Source organism: Perca fluviatilis, chromosome 16 (assembly GCF_010015445.1).
Source record: "Perca fluviatilis chromosome 16, GENO_Pfluv_1.0, whole genome shotgun sequence".
NCBI lineage: Eukaryota > Metazoa > Chordata > Actinopteri > Perciformes > Percidae > Perca > Perca fluviatilis.
Genome location: NC_053127.1, coordinates 37,712,408 through 37,730,433, shown reverse-complemented (window position 1 = coordinate 37,730,433; position 18,026 = coordinate 37,712,408). Strand labels below are relative to the sequence as shown.

General features: G+C 42.4%; 1 protein-coding gene and 1 long non-coding RNA gene across 2 annotated transcripts; both read right to left on the bottom strand.

The window, feature by feature from the left end:
• Window positions 1–9,317: 9,317 nt before the first annotated feature.
• Window positions 9,318–10,592, bottom strand: LOC120544402. Its single transcript, XR_005636497.1, has 4 exons — window positions 10,197–10,592; window positions 9,810–9,863; window positions 9,669–9,725; window positions 9,318–9,586 (listed from the first exon to the last, which is right to left on the bottom strand). It is a non-coding gene; the product is annotated as an uncharacterized LOC120544402 (long non-coding RNA).
• Window positions 10,593–14,942: 4,350 nt separating this feature from the next.
• LOC120543626 (PR domain zinc finger protein 2-like) lies at window positions 14,943–16,640 on the bottom strand. The gene is made up of 3 exons (XM_039776765.1): window positions 15,761–16,640; window positions 15,336–15,600; window positions 14,943–15,234 (listed from the first exon to the last, which is right to left on the bottom strand). Exons 1-3 carry the CDS (start codon window positions 16,029–16,031, stop codon window positions 14,943–14,945), a joined length of 828 nt encoding a protein of 275 aa, XP_039632699.1. The 5' UTR covers window positions 16,032–16,640.
• Between the last annotated feature and the right edge of the window lie 1,386 nt (window positions 16,641–18,026).

The window sequence follows — 18,026 nt, the reverse complement described above, 5'->3', positions numbered from 1 at the left end:
GCGGAGAACTCCATCAAAGTGTTCCTACAATCTATGCCACCTTTGCCTCTCGTCACAGGAGTAAAAATGAGATGCTTTTAAGAAGGAGATCACAGATGCGTCTGTGAAGGTGAGGCGTTTTTAGAATAAATCTGAAGGCAGGGTTTTACGGACCGAAGTCTTTACAGTGACCAACCTTATTCCCCGTACACCTCCGTATATAAATTAGTAGACTATGACGGAGCCCGTCGAGCGGTCATTTTATGAGCGCAGAGATGCAAAAAGAAGTGTCCTCGCTAACAAAATGTTTCAAGTGGAAAAAATCCTAAAAGCGCCGCACTGTTCAAGGGAGAAAAACAGGCTTTTTTGCAATGGAAAACACTGTCACAAAATTTAATAGCTAGTTAATATCTATTATGTGGTTGGGTATATAAAACCTCTATTAATACAAAGACCGGTCCATCACTTTCGCACTCAATAGACAATCATGGAACACACTTTTATGCTGACTCTGCCCATAACGCCAGTAAGAGATATCTTAAAAAGTAATACTAGCAGTTGTTACACAGATCGATTTGGCAAAACCGATTGAACTTGCTTTCGGAATGGTTGGTGGGCCTATCGCGAAAATCATATATCCTTCGCACGTAGTAGAATTTACCGGCAGATTCATCCCTATTTTGAACTGAACGATAGTGAGCCGGTGAGCCTCAGCCCCTGGTGAGTGTAAAATTTAACGGGAAGTACTATAATCCGTCCTAAAGATCTCCTGGAATACCTGGTCGGCGGTTAAAAATATGATGCCTCCTTTAGCACCTCTTTCAACAACTGACCAAGCGGATTGACTTCAAAGGCGAACGGTCTTTACAAAATCAAAACGATACCCCCTCTGGCTTACATGCCCGGTCTGAAGTTAATGAATGGTGGATCTTATCCAAGCGGCCATCTACATATCCTTGGTTGATTTAAACGCGAGCATATATAACCTGTTTGTCTATTGGGATATCATTCAGTATCAAGCGGTTACGGCACATTACTCACCGCTGCTTGGTGTCGTGAATGTGAAAGGTGACTTTGGTGACATAACGAACATTCGGTACCATACACTCCATTATATGCAGCTGTGGAGAATTACATCAAAACATAAGCACCGAAATTAAAACAGATCTAATAAACCCGTGGATTTTGTTTTGGAAAACAATTGTGAAACTACACTTTAAACCAGTTACAGCGTTCTTTGTAAAGATGCTTCATATCAAAGAGACCCACGCCGTTTTGTGGCCTACTATGAAGGACAAGAGTAGGGCTAGCTTACCGTTTTATGGAGCTCCGGTTATGCGGTTAGGTGTATAGGCTCAATATTTTCAAAGCTGTTTCGCTTTGTAGCCCCTCTGCTAAAGAAAGGTTTCGCTGTAGCAAAACCGCATCTTAAAACAGCCCGCTACAAACATTGCATCAGATGCAGTGAAAGGATTTATGGAAACTGCCGCGAGAACAAAATCAAGGAAGGCCCCGGTGGATTATGGTCTTGTCACGTGGAGCAAGGCAACGCCAGGTGAGGGGGTTGTTTCGGCTGCATTTAAAAAGCGCCAGCCTGCTAAGCGAGCAAAATCAGTCAGGAGGACTCGAAGAGAAGGAAGTCTGCACAGAGCTCCGACATATTTTAGCGTTGCAAACAATGGCCCTCCTACATCAGGAAATCGGCAGGAGTGTACCCTGGCGAGCTGGACCTCTTTTCAGCTCCCATGACACAATTATCCGTAGAGGATAAAAATATCAAGAGTACCAGCCGTTATCAGCACTTTCGGACTCCTCCCCGATTGAATTTTACATACCTGGAGACGGTGAAAAGTACCTCGATTTAAACGACACGCTGCTTCATCTCAGAGTTAAAATTACAGAGAAAGATGGGTCAAACATCCCACCAGATACAGCACAGTTAGGCTCATCAACTACCCGCTGAATACAATTTTCAGTCAATGCGACGTTATTCTGGGGGATAGATTAATTTCCCAGTCAAGCGTACAACGCATCCATATCGGCGATTATAGAAACTTTGCTCAACTTTTCAGACGACCGCTTAAAGAGTCAATTTTAAGCGCCCGGTCTGTTTTACAAAAGAACACGCCCAGGCGTCATGGATTCTGTGGTAATAAATAATGGTCCTAACAGAGGGGTTAGTCCAGAGAGGTCAATTCAGCGCAGAATCTGCCGGGGGTGGACCTTTTGGGCCCATTACATAGTGACATATTTTTTCGCGAAAGACTGATGTTAAACTCTGTTGATTTGAGAATTAAACTGATCGGTAACAACGATGCATTTTGTCTTATGGGGCTGCGTGATTCCGAAGTTTCTGTCTAAAGATAATATCGGCATCGCTGTTTGTTAAAAGGTCACCGTTTCCCCGGCGCTGTACGTCTGGGTCACGCGCAGAGCCCTGATGAAAGGAAATGCTCTTTATCGCTCTCACGGGTCTGTGTGAAGACCTATTCCATACCGGAAAATTCCAGGATCTGTAACCAGGAAAACCCTATTTCTGGGTGCTATGCCTCGCTATCTAGCTTTAGCCATGGTTCGAGTAGATTCTTTTCAGGAAGAAGGGGACCTATCCCCGTTTAACTTTCTTCATAATGACATTGAATATCTTGCACTGTGTCAGGATGGGAGGCAGCTGCCTGCTAAGGCGTATTCCAGCCCCGTTTCAACACAGGCAGCTCCAGTTAGAGAATATTACAACATGTTTACATCTACTGGGGAGACACCTCCGAGGATCTGCCTCTTAGCATTACCCGGAGGGAATTTAACGAAGGTTATTCTTTTGTTCGTGTTGTTCAATCTGGGGAGCGAACGGCAAACAGCGACACTTGGCGCCCATTTCCTCAGGGAATTTACGCCGGAAATGCGCTTCAGGGTCCCTCTGCCTTACACAACAACGCGTTAATAGTATAACGCTATTACGATTCCATTCTGGAGATCAACTCTAAAAAGACAGGTGTTGGTGGATTATTATTAAAGATATGGATAATCATCAGCTAGAAAGGCTTTTACATCATCTTATAGGAGACACATTCCACGGCTGTAGGGCTTGTGATCAGCTACCAGCGCTGAGCCAGACCTTTAACCTGCCAGCCTATTTTATAGTGAACACTCATCCTTCCTACATGCCTGGTGAGCACTGGCTCGCACTCGACGTTGGAAGGGGCGGAGTGCAACTTTTTTTCCGACTCTTATGGATTTCCGCCAGATTTTGCTCATTACCCAGCGAAGCATTTTACAATTTTTGGAAAGTCGTTCAAAGAAGCTACACTACCACAACCGCCAGCTCCAGCATACTTTCTCTATAGTGTGCGGACAGCATTGCGTTTTTATCTCTGTCACCGCGTACGGTTTATCTTATAATAACATTTTGGGGTTGTATCATGCTGACGGTGTCTATAAAACGACCGCGCATGGTATCTACTTTTGTGAATAAATATCAAAGATGGCTCGTTAACCGTACCGCTCAAGAATCTTTTCATCATAGTGTATGCTCTCTGAAAATGTTTAAAGATTGTTATCACTTGTAAGAAACATGAAAAACAAACAAACGCTGTAACCATAAACTTGTGATTAATAAAATGCTTTATTGAAAATGACAGTGTACGGAAATTCTCTTCATTTACAAGTTTAAAACCTTAATCCCGCTAGACCATCTTGGGGGATTTTTGTCTTTTGGCGGTGATTTTTTCTTCAAAACCATCTCCGTCCATTCTGAGTTGTCTGTATCTGTTCACGCTTGCGCGTTTTTTCACCATCGAAACGGGAATGTTGAGCACTGATAAGTATTTAAGAAACCAGTCCATCCTTTTGGCATTGTTTGGGTTTTCTTCTTATTAGGCTGCGATAGTTTTTTGAATAAATCTATCATATGAGAAGTACACTCGACAGAACCTTTGTAAAATAAATTCGCCCCTAGAGGACCATCTCCGCTCATTTGCGGCTAATTTCTGCATAATGTAGAGAGCGTTTTTCGGTCGTGCAGGGGCAGGTTTGTTATCACATCGGCTCGCAGCCTCATCCAATAGGGATTGGGGTCGGTGCTGATGCTGCTGCTTCACCACCATCAGCACCATCTACTGGTGCATCGGCAGCTGGTGCATCTGATGAGGATGCAGAGTGTTGACTTTGTGCGACATCCGGATGCAGAGTGAGAGTAACCCTATGACGCTCTTTCTCGCTTTGTTTGAGCAAAGTGAGATAGCGTTAACATCAGCCGGTATCTTTTAGCTTTTCATCGAACTCAATCTTGGATCATTTAATACGGTAGCTCCATTTTCTCATTCAAATCATCTTCGGCTGTCTGTCTGATGGATGGCTCTGGTCTAGTCATTTTACTCAGCTGCTGGGGCAAATCAAATACATTTTCTTGGTAGCCTTTAGAGCCATATTATTAATTTTTCTTCTCCTCTTAGCTTCTCGGAATCAGCCCACCTATGTAGATTTCCGAGAAGACAGGCGGCAGGACGAAGCAGAGGAAGGATAAAACCCCAGTTTGGTTTTTCAGAACCTGATGTTTTACGCTTTAAAGCTGGTTTTTTTTATCTGCCAACAACCTTATAATATTCTTTGGACGCTTCAGTTGTCTGTATTGAGAAGGGGACACCTTTAGATGCCCTTTCAAAGATTAAGAGATAATTCGCATAAGGCCTGCAGAAAATCAGGTGAGCAGTGTTTTAAAATGTCTTTGCCGTTTGAGCCCGGCGTTGGTTACAAGGCTTTTAGTAACAGAGCGTTCCTTTTTAACCGGCTCCGACATAATGAAGGTCTATTTTGTTTTAGCGATGTAAACCGTCGTCTGCTGGTGGGGAAGTATCCCGTTGCGCACTCTGTAACGTTCTGGGCATGAAGGTGTGAGGGTCCAAAATTAAATACCCGTCGCGCTGACTTGGTAGCATCTTGAAAACTTTCCAGGAAAAACTGTTTTTGTGGGAGGGAAACATCTGATGTGCTAGTACCCTCATCTGCAGTTGGTGGGGGGGTTTTTAATTAGCACGAGGTAATTACAGTTTAAACTGATTATACGGCTGTATTTACCTTTATGGAATACATTTTGAGTCAACATCATAACGGCTCATCCTTTTGTGATGTCGGTATTGCGTGAATATTTTGCCACCTCGGGATGGTCACCTGCCTGCAAATATGACGTCGTCCAGGATGACGAGATGTGAATGGTCAGGAGGAAACAGATTAGTGTCGTCAAAGGAATCCGGGAGTCCTTCCAGAAATGTAATTCTTTTATTCATTTTCTTCATTTCATCATACATGGGTTGATAACTTGTATAAATCCATACAATATTTTCTGGTACAGCGTCCATCCACGTTCACATTTTTCCAGTACAGATTTAATAAAATGGGTTTTACCACAACCACTTGGGCCCACTACCAAACATGAAAATGGAACCTTTAGTCTTGGATCAAAATCAATCTGCTCCATCATGCAGCTAATAACCAAAAGGCAGAGTTGTACCGTCAGGAAATACCCGTCTCTTGTCGTACATGACTCCTAAACATTTTTCTTGAATGTAGCGTTTTTCAACAGAAATCCGTTTTTATCACGTTTTATAGTCTGTTGCGCGTTTTCAAGGAATCTTTCCTTAGACCCCTCAAGATAGCCTCGACCAATTCTTTTGTGCTGTCAAAATTGATCAGTTCACTGCATTCTGCGTCTGTGTAATACCTTTAACTTTCATCACCACTTTTTTTCTTTTTGGTCTGGTAGGCGTAGCTCTTTGGACCAGCGGCTACAAAGTCATGTATTGTTCCGCCCGTAATTCATCCGTGGGGTCACCGGGGATAATTACCCAGCTCCAGAGCGCGTCTCATTTTCTTTTATCACATAGATCAAGCTGTCCGTGTCCACGTAGAGAATGTTCTGTTGCAGCCTTTCTAAATAACTGTACAATTTCAGACGCCGTAAGCGGTGGTAAACGCAGCGATGAAAACATTACTGCTTCGACCTGGGGGACTACACACTGTCATTATACAACCACTGAATCAGTGCTACGTCGCCGCGGTTTGTTGGTAAAACGACACGTGTTTTAGAGTGTATTGTCCAGAAAACACTAAAGTGAAAAAGTGTTCGGCCGACTTGACGAGTGTGGTTTGAACCAAATTACTTCTCGCGCAAACTTGCCCCAAAAGCCGTTCAGACAAGCCTTGGACACCTGTCTCTTTGCCGGATTTGTCTCAATTTTTCTGGGTTTAACCTGATGCCTTGATGCAATTCGTAGTCTCTGATGTATTTTTTCCTACTCTCATCGTCCACGGCCTCCGCCGGAAACCCTGAAGCTTCCTGTTTACCCTTCAAAAAGGTGTGAATGTACTCGACAAAAAGATTGCTGCTCTGTGCCTCAAAGTGCCAGACCTCAGAAAGTTTCGACACCTTGTAACCCATCTGTACCGCTTTGTGCAGCTCTGCACTGACCCAAACTCCGGTCAGAGCTCTGGCAACGTCATCATGACTACATGAGTTGCTCTCTGATTATTAGTCTCTGAGCATGTACGACAGAGTGTGAACACTAATTTACCTTGAGCTGTTTTATAAGGTAACACGGGGAAAATACAGACCTCTTGGGGAATCACGGTTGCTCTGATCAGCCCAAAGTAGTTTTCAATTTCGTCAAAATCTCTGTGAATTATTACCGGATGGCCTAATGGGTATAGAGCCTGTTGCGTTAACGATACGGATACAATGGCGTAACATCTACGTAAAGCACAGATTCGTCTGCACCTGCAGTGTACCGTAGCCTAGCGCTGGTCCGCCCCTTACAGTGGGGCTCGAGGAGCCAGAGGTTCAGGTGGATCATATTTCTTCATAAACTCTCGCCCCCGTGTGTTTTTTTCATCAGAGTCCGCATGCTCCGTCATCACCTCTGTATGCAGTCCATGCGGGACCTCAACTAATGCAGCTTCTCCTGGCTAGCCGAATGCATTTCCTCAAAGGCGATCCCTGTCATTGGGCAGATATCCTGAGGTCTGAAACAAATTAGGACAGCCATGATAAAACATCCTGAAATTCATAGGCGCGTCTAACCCCTCTATGGCGGTAACCCGTCGACAAAATACCGTTACCAATTTTCTTTTCCCCGCGGTTTAGAGCATGCATGCTGAATGAAAATGTTTTTGAATACATTAACCATTCCAGCCATTGAATTGAGCAGCTCGAGAATTTTTGAACTGACGCCTGTAATCGTGGGGGGGTAAGGAATAGCCAGTGTCTTTTCAACCAGGAAATTTGGCGAGAAATACTTTCCGTGATGCCGAGGAAATTGTGACGCAGCTGGAAAGGATCCACGTCGTCTCCCCCTACAAATTCCTCTCTGAATTTCATGCACCCTTTGCGCAGAATATTTGTGTCGTTTTGACAGTAAAAACTGCCTCTTTCTCAAAGTTAAAAACACCCCTCGATGCTTCTTTGTACCAGCTGTAAAACTCGTTTTGCTGAGCCGCACGGACATGCTTTTACACCGTAATCTGCCGGTGGGTAAGGCCGATATATTTTAGATGCTTCTCTTTGCTAAATTTGTGGGAAAGAAGCCCTTTGATTGATCTGCAAATCCTAATGCTTTTCGGCATAGCGGCGAGTTTCATGGTAAGAAAGGACAGGGAATCGATAAACCTCAGCAGATAATCTGTTTCTGTAAAACAGATTATTTTGCTGCCGCCTGCATAGAAACCGACGGGATCATTCCTAAGTCTATCAGGCCTCTGAGGATTAGGTAGCTGTCGGAAACCTCTAGCATTGTGTGCGATAAATGTAGCTTTTATATTGAGGTTTCCTGAACTTCATGAGAAACTTCGCCGACGGATCTAAGCCGTAGGACATCCATTTTTCACCCTGTAGCGATTCGCGGCACGCGGTAGGGCCTGTGTTCTCTTTTTCATTGACAAATGTTTCAAAATCGTAAAGAAGATATCTTGGGTCTGATTTTCTTGAAATTTCACCGGTTGTATGTAGCACTGGTGTGGCTCGTCACCTTTGTGGACACCACACACTTTACATTTGAGGGTCATGCATTTGTGCTCTGTACTAGCGGAGAAGAGACATTTGCAGTTTGAACATTTGTGAATCTTCTGACATGTACTGAGGGTCGGTGTCATTCAAAGACTTTTGTGTTTAACGTATACACGCGGCGTGTCGCGAAGTCCTGTTGCAATCTCGCGGTATACAGGCTCACTGTACACAATATCGCATCTAGGATCGAAACAGAGATTGCAATGACCCGGACAAGAGTGGGACTCGCTCCGGCAGTAACCTCGGTAACAGTAATGACATACATTATCAACCCCTAAAAACCCTTTAAGATTTTTTATTCCACTAATAGTGCTTTCGTTAAGCAGGAATAGAAACACTGGCTGGTCAGACTTTGGGTATTGTGTTTCAAAATGCCGAGGCCAGCGGTCCTCCGTCTCTGTAAAGAACTACAATTTTCCGGTTTACTATCTGTTCGTAATTTATTGATGTGACTGAAAGCTACTGCGGTGACCCGCTAAATGATGAAGCTCTCTAAGCGTGCTTCGACGGCTTGTATGTAGGTGAAGTCGGTGTTGATGAGCAGAGCGAAGCTGATGGTAAAGCATAGTTTATTGTTTACGTTGGGCACTACATGCAAGTGTTTTTTTTCTTATTAACGATCCGCTGACCAGAGTTTTTAAGTTTTACGCTTATCACCCGCACCGCCCTAGGATTTTTGACAACTTGAATGACTACTTCCAGTGGGGAGTCAGCGTCCAGCTCTCTGTTAGATTGTATCAATCTCTCCAGTAACCCTTCAAAAACGTTCTGAAAGTCAACGCCCGTATCACCGACTTGAATGATACCGTGTTCCTGTGCATTTTCGCTATTATTTCAACCTGTACGATGTCATTAGGTCTAACCTCAGGTCTCACTCTCTCAGCTAAGGGCGTTAAAATGATTCAAAACATCTTCATAAAATTGCGCCAAATCCCCGGCGTTCAGCTATGGGAGGTACTTTAAAGGTCTGACGGATTCCAAATTCCCAAAGCGATCAGCGTCTCCTCGACTGAATGTCGTGGGGTCTATTGGCGGTAAGGGGTTTTCTAACGGGGAATGTCATGGTTCTCAATCTCTTGTACTAAGGTATTTTCTACCGGTTGAATGTCATTATGGTTATGATTATCAAGCTCTTGTAAGGCCCTTTCTTACCGGCTGAAAGTAATCACTCACAGGCTCTGGTTGTGCTGTCTCTGTGCTGCCGTTATTTAAATGAGGTTGATCAGGACGATTGTCTGGGTGGGGATTATTATGATTTAACTCTTGGATGGCTTCGCAAGCTGGTGTTACAAAACGCAGTGGATCCCCGTTTACATCGTCTACAGCAATAACTAATTGTATGGGAATTATACAAGACTGGTCAGGCTCCATTTTGCACGTGATTAAAAATAAAATAAAATAAAATAAAATAAAACAAAATGTCACAGCTAACACCTTACAACTTTTACATTTGAAGAATTGTCTGCACAATTGTCAGCAGCTTTTGGAGGATCTCCAGCTTGCTTTCCGGATCTCTCACTCGCTGGTGTCGGCGATTGCCCCTCAGTACAGCATCTGTCATAAAATCAGAGAAAATACCTTTTAAATATATTTAATTATCGATACAATAATACTAAGATATGTAAATAATAATTACCTCTGACGGGTTCAGGCCTCTCCCTGACATATCTCACTCGATGAATACCCCTCCGTCCTTTCATAAATCAGAGAATATACATCTTTAATTATATATTTAATTATCAATACAATAATATATACATATATAAATAATAATTACCTCTGAATCGTACAGTGGGATGCACGGGCCTGGCGACAGGTTCAGGTTCAATCTCTGTTAATTTGGAAAATAATGAGATAACAATGAGCGAAAGTCTGAATAACTCTCTCTCTCTCTCTCTCTCTCTCTCTCCCCCCTACCTGACTTGCTCCCCCACACACACACACACACACACACACACACACACACACACACACACACACACACACACACACACACACACACACACACACACACACACACACACACCATTTGGTTACCCAACCATCACCCAACCAGATGGTCAATCTCTCACACCCCTGCTCTTTCCCATCTTACATTGTAATGTTTTAAAAATGAACAAAAACCATGCATCTGCAGTAACAGGTATAACTTAAAAGCACTTACCCGCGTCCTGAGTTTGAGTTTGCACAGAGATGGCCTCTGTAATGTTCTGTTCAACTATTTCCCGCTGCTGCTCAGATGCTCTTTCGAGGGCAAGGATTTCAGAAAGATTAAGTTCCACTTCATTGCCATCTTCAGCTGCAATCAGAACCACTACACCAGCTTCTTCTGCTTCTTCTGCTGCTTCTTCCTCTCCTTCTGCTTCTTCTTCTGAATCAGCGAGGGCCTGGATAGGCTCCTGACCGTTTTCTGTGGATGCTGCAGGCTCAATCTCTGTTCATTTTGAAAATAATATATAACTTGCTTCAATTCAATGTATTTACTTTAAGTGTTAATAACTATCTCTCTCTCTCTCTCTCTCTCTCTCTCTCTCTCTCTCTCTCCAATCAAATGACTATCTCCCACAATGCCCTCTTACCCACCACCACCAACCCCTCCCACACCACCTGCACCTCACACACACACACACACACACACACACACACACACACACACACACACACACACACACACACACACACACACACACACACACACACACACACACACACACCATGTGTTCCCCATCTCCCATCCACCCATTTACAGGTATAATATAAATAATATTTGTCTCCCTCTATCTCACATCTACCCAGTTGCAGGTATAATATAAATAATATGAAAGGCCTTACCGGCCAGTCATTTGTAGGGATAGCCGTGGGGTCCCCGCGTTTTCATCTCTTGACAGCATATGCTGTACCGGCTGCCTAAATTCTGTTTCAATCTTGACGGTGGGGACGTCTGCGCAGCACAATTGGCTGCCCGTTGGCCCGTGGTCTTTCTTCAGGCATTACCTCCTCAATTTCAAGACCCCTGTAAAGACTGCTGGATTTTGATTGTTATATGCAACGCCTCTGTCATCTATCAACGCTTTGGGAGAGAAAAGACAACATAGGATCAGTTATTTATTACCTTGATACATAAAGCATTAAATGGTATAAATAACCTACCAAAATCGGCATCTGTGATTACGATATCTCTAAAGTCCTCGTCATTGATTTCTGTTAGGAAGAACAGTCATAATGGCTGACCCGGAATATTTCAACACACTTGGCTTTAATAATTAATTAATCCATAATGATAATATAGAACTCACCTGAAAAGTACTGTGACTGAATCATTTTGACTCCTCTGAATGAAGTGACGGTCTGTATGCAAAGCCGAGTGGGAGAGTAGGCTGAATGAAGCACATGTTTCTTCCAAATATGTGGTAAACACTTTATTGCCTATTTAGGGACGAACATTAGTGCGGGTGTGCAGACTTTTTGGGGGCTCAGCCACTTACTTGGCCTGTTGTAAGAGGAGCCTTACACATTCCTATTTTACAACCCTGCCTTACACACGTTCTGCTCTCTGCTCCAAAGAGTGTAAAGATACTTGATTTAATTCTTGGTCATTGGCTCATTTCAAACGCATTTGTGTTACTCAAACTTACATTCATGCTGTGTTAGTAGAAAAAAAAACCTATCTTTCTCTGTTTCAAACGGGGAAGAAACCCTTTTATGCTCAAAATTTAACGCTACACCCCCTTCTCTCACTGGATCATTTCAAACACATCCGGATATTTCATCTCTAACGCTCATTGGATCATTTAAATGAAACATTTTTCTACTTCCTGTGACGCCCTCATTGCATCACTTAACACACGTCATTTCCGGGACACGCCTTCCTTCTAGAAGCTTCCAGAACAGACCAGTCACACACACCTGGAAGGCATCAATCACTTTCTGACAGGTTGTGACCTCTTGACCCCCCAGGTCAAAAGGTCATCCATCAAAATCCCACATACCAAAGTGACAGAAACCCCTGCTTATACTCTCTAACATACATGGGACTTCACACTTGGCTGGTGTGTACCGGTCCAAAGGGGAATCCACCCGGAGCCTGTGGGATGTCCATAGTGGGAGACCAGTCTTCAGGGCCACCATGTCCCACAAACCATTTGAAATGATAAGCGCCAGTTTACAGCAAATGCAGGACACAATGTTTTTATTCAAGCACGTCTTCAAAGACACATGAAATGTATCCTTCAAAAGATGCCTTTTTCAGCCCTAAAGTGATCATTGCTTGCTTACAGGTTTACGCAAACTCTCACACACACACACACACACACACACACACACACACACACACACACACACAACACACAAACACACACACACACACACACACACACACACACACACAAACACACATACGCACACACACACACACACACACACACACACACACACACACACACACACACACACACACACAGCTCCATAATATAACTATAATTTCATGCATCGGCCTACAAGGGGCAAAATGGTTGAATCTGGTGAAATACTGTAAAAATGTCAAATATGACTAGTTTTCTTCCAAATGAAATGCTGATATTACAGAATGCATGGTTTTATACTGTAAAGGCAGTGAGATCAAAACATGTGGTTATAATGGAAGTCAATGGGGCCATTTTGCGCGCAAGGTGTCCAGAGGGAGTTATCTGGAACTACATAAAAAATACTAATGCAATCAAATCAGTTTTGTTGCTTATCTTTGACATATCCAACCTCTAATCCCCACCAAAGCCCCATTCCCCTATGATTTATTTTATGGAAAATAATTAATGTTTTGTTGGGTTTTTCATAAATAATTGTTACTTCAAAGATTTAAAACTGGCATTTAAAGGGTTAAAATCCAGACAATTATTAAATTTTTGGTAGTTTTGAGCAATTTACAAGTTGTTTAAGTGATAAAAAAAAAAATATTGATATATGATGATTTAATATCAGTTTTTGGACATGTACATTTTGCCTCGAGAGGTCCAAAGGGAGTATCTGGAACTATGTAAAAAATACTAATGCAATCAAATTAATTTTGTTGCTTATCTTTGACATATCCAAGCCTCTAATCACCACCAAAGCCCCATCTAGATATTATTCATTATATGGAAAAAAATAATTTTTTGTGTTTTTGTAATAAAAAATGAAATACTTCAAATACATAAACTGGCATTTAAAGGGTTAAAATCCTGAAAATGATTGAATGTTTGGTAGTTTTGATTAGGTTAGAAGTTGTTTAAGTGATTTATGAAAAAAAAGCAGAAAAAAATATTGATATATGATGATTTAATAACAGTTTTTGTGTGCGTGGACATTTTTGCCTCGAAGGTGTCGAGAGTAAGTTTTTTTAAGGAGGGCATGAGGGTTAAGTAAACTAACATTAGTGCTGTGCACAGTCATTTCATTTATATAAATAGAGAACAACAGAGGTGACAACACAACTTTGTGGTGCTCCAGTATTTATAACAAGCTCATCTGAGTAAACCCCATTCATTTTCACTCTCTGAGGGCGGTCAGTTAAGAAACTTCTAATCCAGTGAATGAGCCCGCCATTCACATTCATCCTATGAAGTTGGTCTAAAAGAATGTCAATTTGCAAAGTATTAAAAGCAGAAGTAAAATCAATAAAAAGAACCCGAGCAAACGATTTTGGTTTTTGCAAATGTTTAGCTATTTGATTTACAAGAGTAAGAGCTGCATCATCTGTGCCCCTGTGTGGCCTATAGGCAAATTGAAGGGGGTCAATTTGATTCTCAACAGAAGACATTAAATGGGTGCTGACCACCCTCTCCATACACTTAGCTATGAGTGGAGTGAGTGCCACTGGTCTAAAGTCTCCAAGGGCTACAGCCTTCGAGACCTTAGGCACAGGTATTATTGTGGATTTATTCCATGAATTTGGAAAAACACCACAATTCAGCAAAATTTGAAACAGCTGAGTAAGAACCCCTTACAATGTTGACGATGTTGCACTCCAGTAGACATGGCTTTTGATGCTACGCAGACACTTCTTCAACACCCCACAGTCCTTGTTTTGCGCAACTTTGTCAAGTTTCTTTGACAAACCTTGCAGAAAGTACATATGCAATAAATTTATATTCAGGACATTCTTTGACGAATAACTAAACACAAAGTATGTCAATGAGCCACACTGACATAAACAAGGATGAAGACGTACCTTTCTCAAAGTGCCACACATAGAAGTGGGTGATGCTGCGCTCCCTCAGATACTTCTGGATCTGTGGATGACGGTCGGTGACAATGTAGTCCACCACCAAACCATTTGAATCTAGTAGATCCAGGCAGTGTTTAAGGCCCTCCTTCTCCATGTGGTAACTACCACCTACTTCATTGCTCTGGTGGTGGGACAAAAATGCATAGATATAAATGTGAGACATTGAAAGCTATACAGAACCATCTTTCATCATGTCGCAAGGCAAAAAAAAATGAAAAAATAAATATGGGACCCACCTGAACAAGCTGAAGGTCGATAATGCGGTTACTGTCTAGGTGCATCAGTGTGTAGCTCCCATACTTTGCTGAGTGCCCTGAAGATTATATAACAAAGACGATATCAAGGCTTTGCAACTCAAATTGAATGTTTAAGTACCATGCTTGTAAGAACAGACTTTTGGGACTTTTGTCTTACCTGGGGAGTCAGCTCGCATATCTCCACTGACACAATCTTTCCTCCATGCTGTAACTTTTGAAAAAGATGTTGCTGATCCGTCTTCCATTTGTGGATTATGGCTGGCTCCAGAAAACTCCTAGCATGCCTCCTGAAGGTGTCATACTGGAAAATCTGAAGATTCATGGCCTTGCATATCTGTGAAAACATGTAAAATTTGTACGTTTGTGAAAACAGTACAGTGATTGCCATTTCATATTAAATAGTTATAGCAATACCTTTTCCAGTTGGATGAAGGATGAACCGGTGAAATATGTTGCCGCTGACAGGTGTAGGTTGCCGGGGGGGAATTTCTACAACAGGCTGACTCTGCCACTGTCTTGAATAGTTGCAGTGTGGGCAGAGCTGTGTGAATGACACATACGTTCCCATTTTTCGGCGCTGAACGTCACACTGCCTCTTGCATACAGGATAGCTTTGAAAAAGCTCCCTTAGGCAACTTTCAAAAACAATGTACTTATCATCCTTATAAGTAGACACTGGCTCAGACCTTAAAAAAAACAGAAAGAATACATTCTTGCTTTAGCTTTCCTACCAAGTTTAACATTTCTGATGATAAATATTGAAATGGAATACAAATATCGAACTTACGACATGGCAGATTCGTCCGTTAGAACAGAGTCACCAGGGATATATGTTGAGTATTGTGGCTCAGCTTGCAACTCTGTTGAGGTGTCTCCCTCTTCTTCCTCCTCCTCCTCCTCCTCTTCCTCCTCCTCCTCCAACTCAAGACGAGGTCTCTTGCGAGGTCTGAAATCTTGGGGTCTTATTGGTGTTGAAGACATCGGGGTGAATTCTGGGGAGCTTGAAGTGGTCTCAGTGTAAACACTAACACAGGGCACTATTGCCTGGGTGCCTAAGAAAAAAAAAGGAAAAACTTAAATAATATTTTTCTTTACAATAACGAAATGAAATACTCATGTTTATTATATATTGGGTTTTCAGCAGAGTAAGGCATTTACAGGTACTGCATGTGAACTAAAAATGCAAAAACATGTGATGCTTTTGTTATTTACCTTTGCTTCTCATGGAAGCCCTCAGCGTACCCATGGATAGCTGTGTGCCGACTGTTCTCATTTTTGGAGCACTAGACTGTATGCCCACTGACATATTTTGTGGTGGTTCGGTCTGGCATCCTATGTCATGGAATGTAGTGGAAAGGTGTGGGGTTTCGAGGTGCTGCTGTGATGTACTCTGTAATAAGACAGTAATCAGATGAAAATAGTCAGTATCTGTAACGCTAACGTTCTTATCCCTTGTGAAATCAGGAGACAGCACAAGTAGCATATAAACAAATTAACACACCACATGACATCCTTTTGCTAGTCAAAGCCCCAGTTGTGCAAGTAGGGAGCAAATATACTGTTGGTTATGGACAACGGTCTCCACGTAACAAAAGCAACTTAAAAGCATGTGTCGTTTACCACTTTAAAGAACGATAGCCAACACTACCAAATTAGCTGAGGCATACAGTGGTTTCGGTGCCCTTACCAATCAACAAAGTAGCATTAACGTTCTAAACATACCTTCACATGCACACTTGTACACTGTTCTACATATTTTGACTGAAAAGCGATAGCCGATTTTAATGCAGTGTTACGTAATTGTGTTCAAAAGCTTTGAACAAAACGGTTTGAACACAAAACGTTAGCGCTAGCTAGCTAGAAAGTTAGCTTCTGCTAACTTTGTAATGAGGCTACATTTCACTGCCACCGTAACAGCAGCTGGTATAAGTTACTAATAAATGCACATCCACACAACAGCAATATTTCACATCTTTAATTACACAACCCATCACCATATTTAAAAAAAAATAATCTGATAAAAATGAGCTAAACAATTTCACACCGGATATAACATAAGCTACAGCTTTAGCTGTAGTTTAGCTACTCCCTGCCCACTTCAACTGCCCACTTGAACACTTGGTAAAGGTTTATAAAATATAGCTAGCGTACTTCTCAATCTCCAGGATGGCCAGACAGAGTCGGAACTGCACTGTCTTTCAGAATTAAACGGTTTGAAAATCCTGAATTGAACTGTTGCAGGTTCAGGAAGCAGTCCTCCGTAAAATGGACAGAACACAACATAAGGTTGGGGTTGTAGTCCTGGGGAATAGTGCCAAAAACAAATTTTAACCACTGACTCTTAAATTGATCATCTTTTGGAAGACGAAAAAGAGGAAATTTCCCTGTGCACTGACGAATACAGCGTCTCCTGGACATGACCGAGACTCTCAACTCTCCAGCCGCTCTGGGTCTAACAAACTTGTATTAGTGGTGGTGGTGGGGGGGAGGGGAGCTTAGCAGCTAGGCGAGCTTTATAACTTCTGTTACGAGCTGACGTCAGCTCGTCACGGAAGAAAAGGCTTCACTACAATAGAGCTGTTGGGAGCAGTATGTGAAAAGTGTTTTCTGCTAGAAATGGAAACTACCTTTGGGGTGGACTTTGGTCTTTTTCACTTTTTAAACCTATTACATGCCCAAAAAACATATACAACACAGTTAAGGAAAGGGAAAAAGCCAAAAAGCATAATATCACCTCTTTAACGAACTCAGGAAAACAGGAAATCCACCTTATATGACAAACATCATCCGATTTACATGAAACTTATGTGTGGTCTACATGTGATACTGAGCCGCCCCCTATACTTTAAACACGCCCACTTACTCAGGACACGCCCCCTTTCATAACATTTGAACCGTTTAATTAATTCATAATTTTTCATTTATACTGTTTATTGATCCCCAGTGGGGAAATTACTATTTACACTCTGTTCATGCACAAATGTAGAGATGTCAGAATGAGTGGGCTGTTTAAGGTAGTCTTGTGTGAGGTATCATTGAACTCAGCAGAGAGTTCCTTTTTTATTGGTGATGGTTTGGCCCGCCCCCTATGCTTAAGCCACGCCCCCTTTCACAGCTAAAGAACTGTATGACGTAGAGTCTTGTGTGAGGTATCATTGAACTCAGCAGGGAGTTCCCTTTTCATTGGTGACGATTTGCGGTGTCTGAGTGCTGCGCTAATGCACGGTCACAAGGAGTGGCGTCCGCCAGTAACCCTGACGCGTGCAGAGGAGCGAGGGCCCGTCCAACGTTGCTTGCAGCTTTAATTTTTACATTCTTATTGGTGTACGTGTAAATCAAACAAGACTGTTTGGCAGTTACATTTTTCAACAATGAACAGAGTTTCCCCCAGCCTCTAGTCTTTATGCTAAACCAATCGAAGCTAATCCCCTTCTGGCTCTTGCCGCATTTTTTTAAGGATGGATTTTTTTAAGTGTAT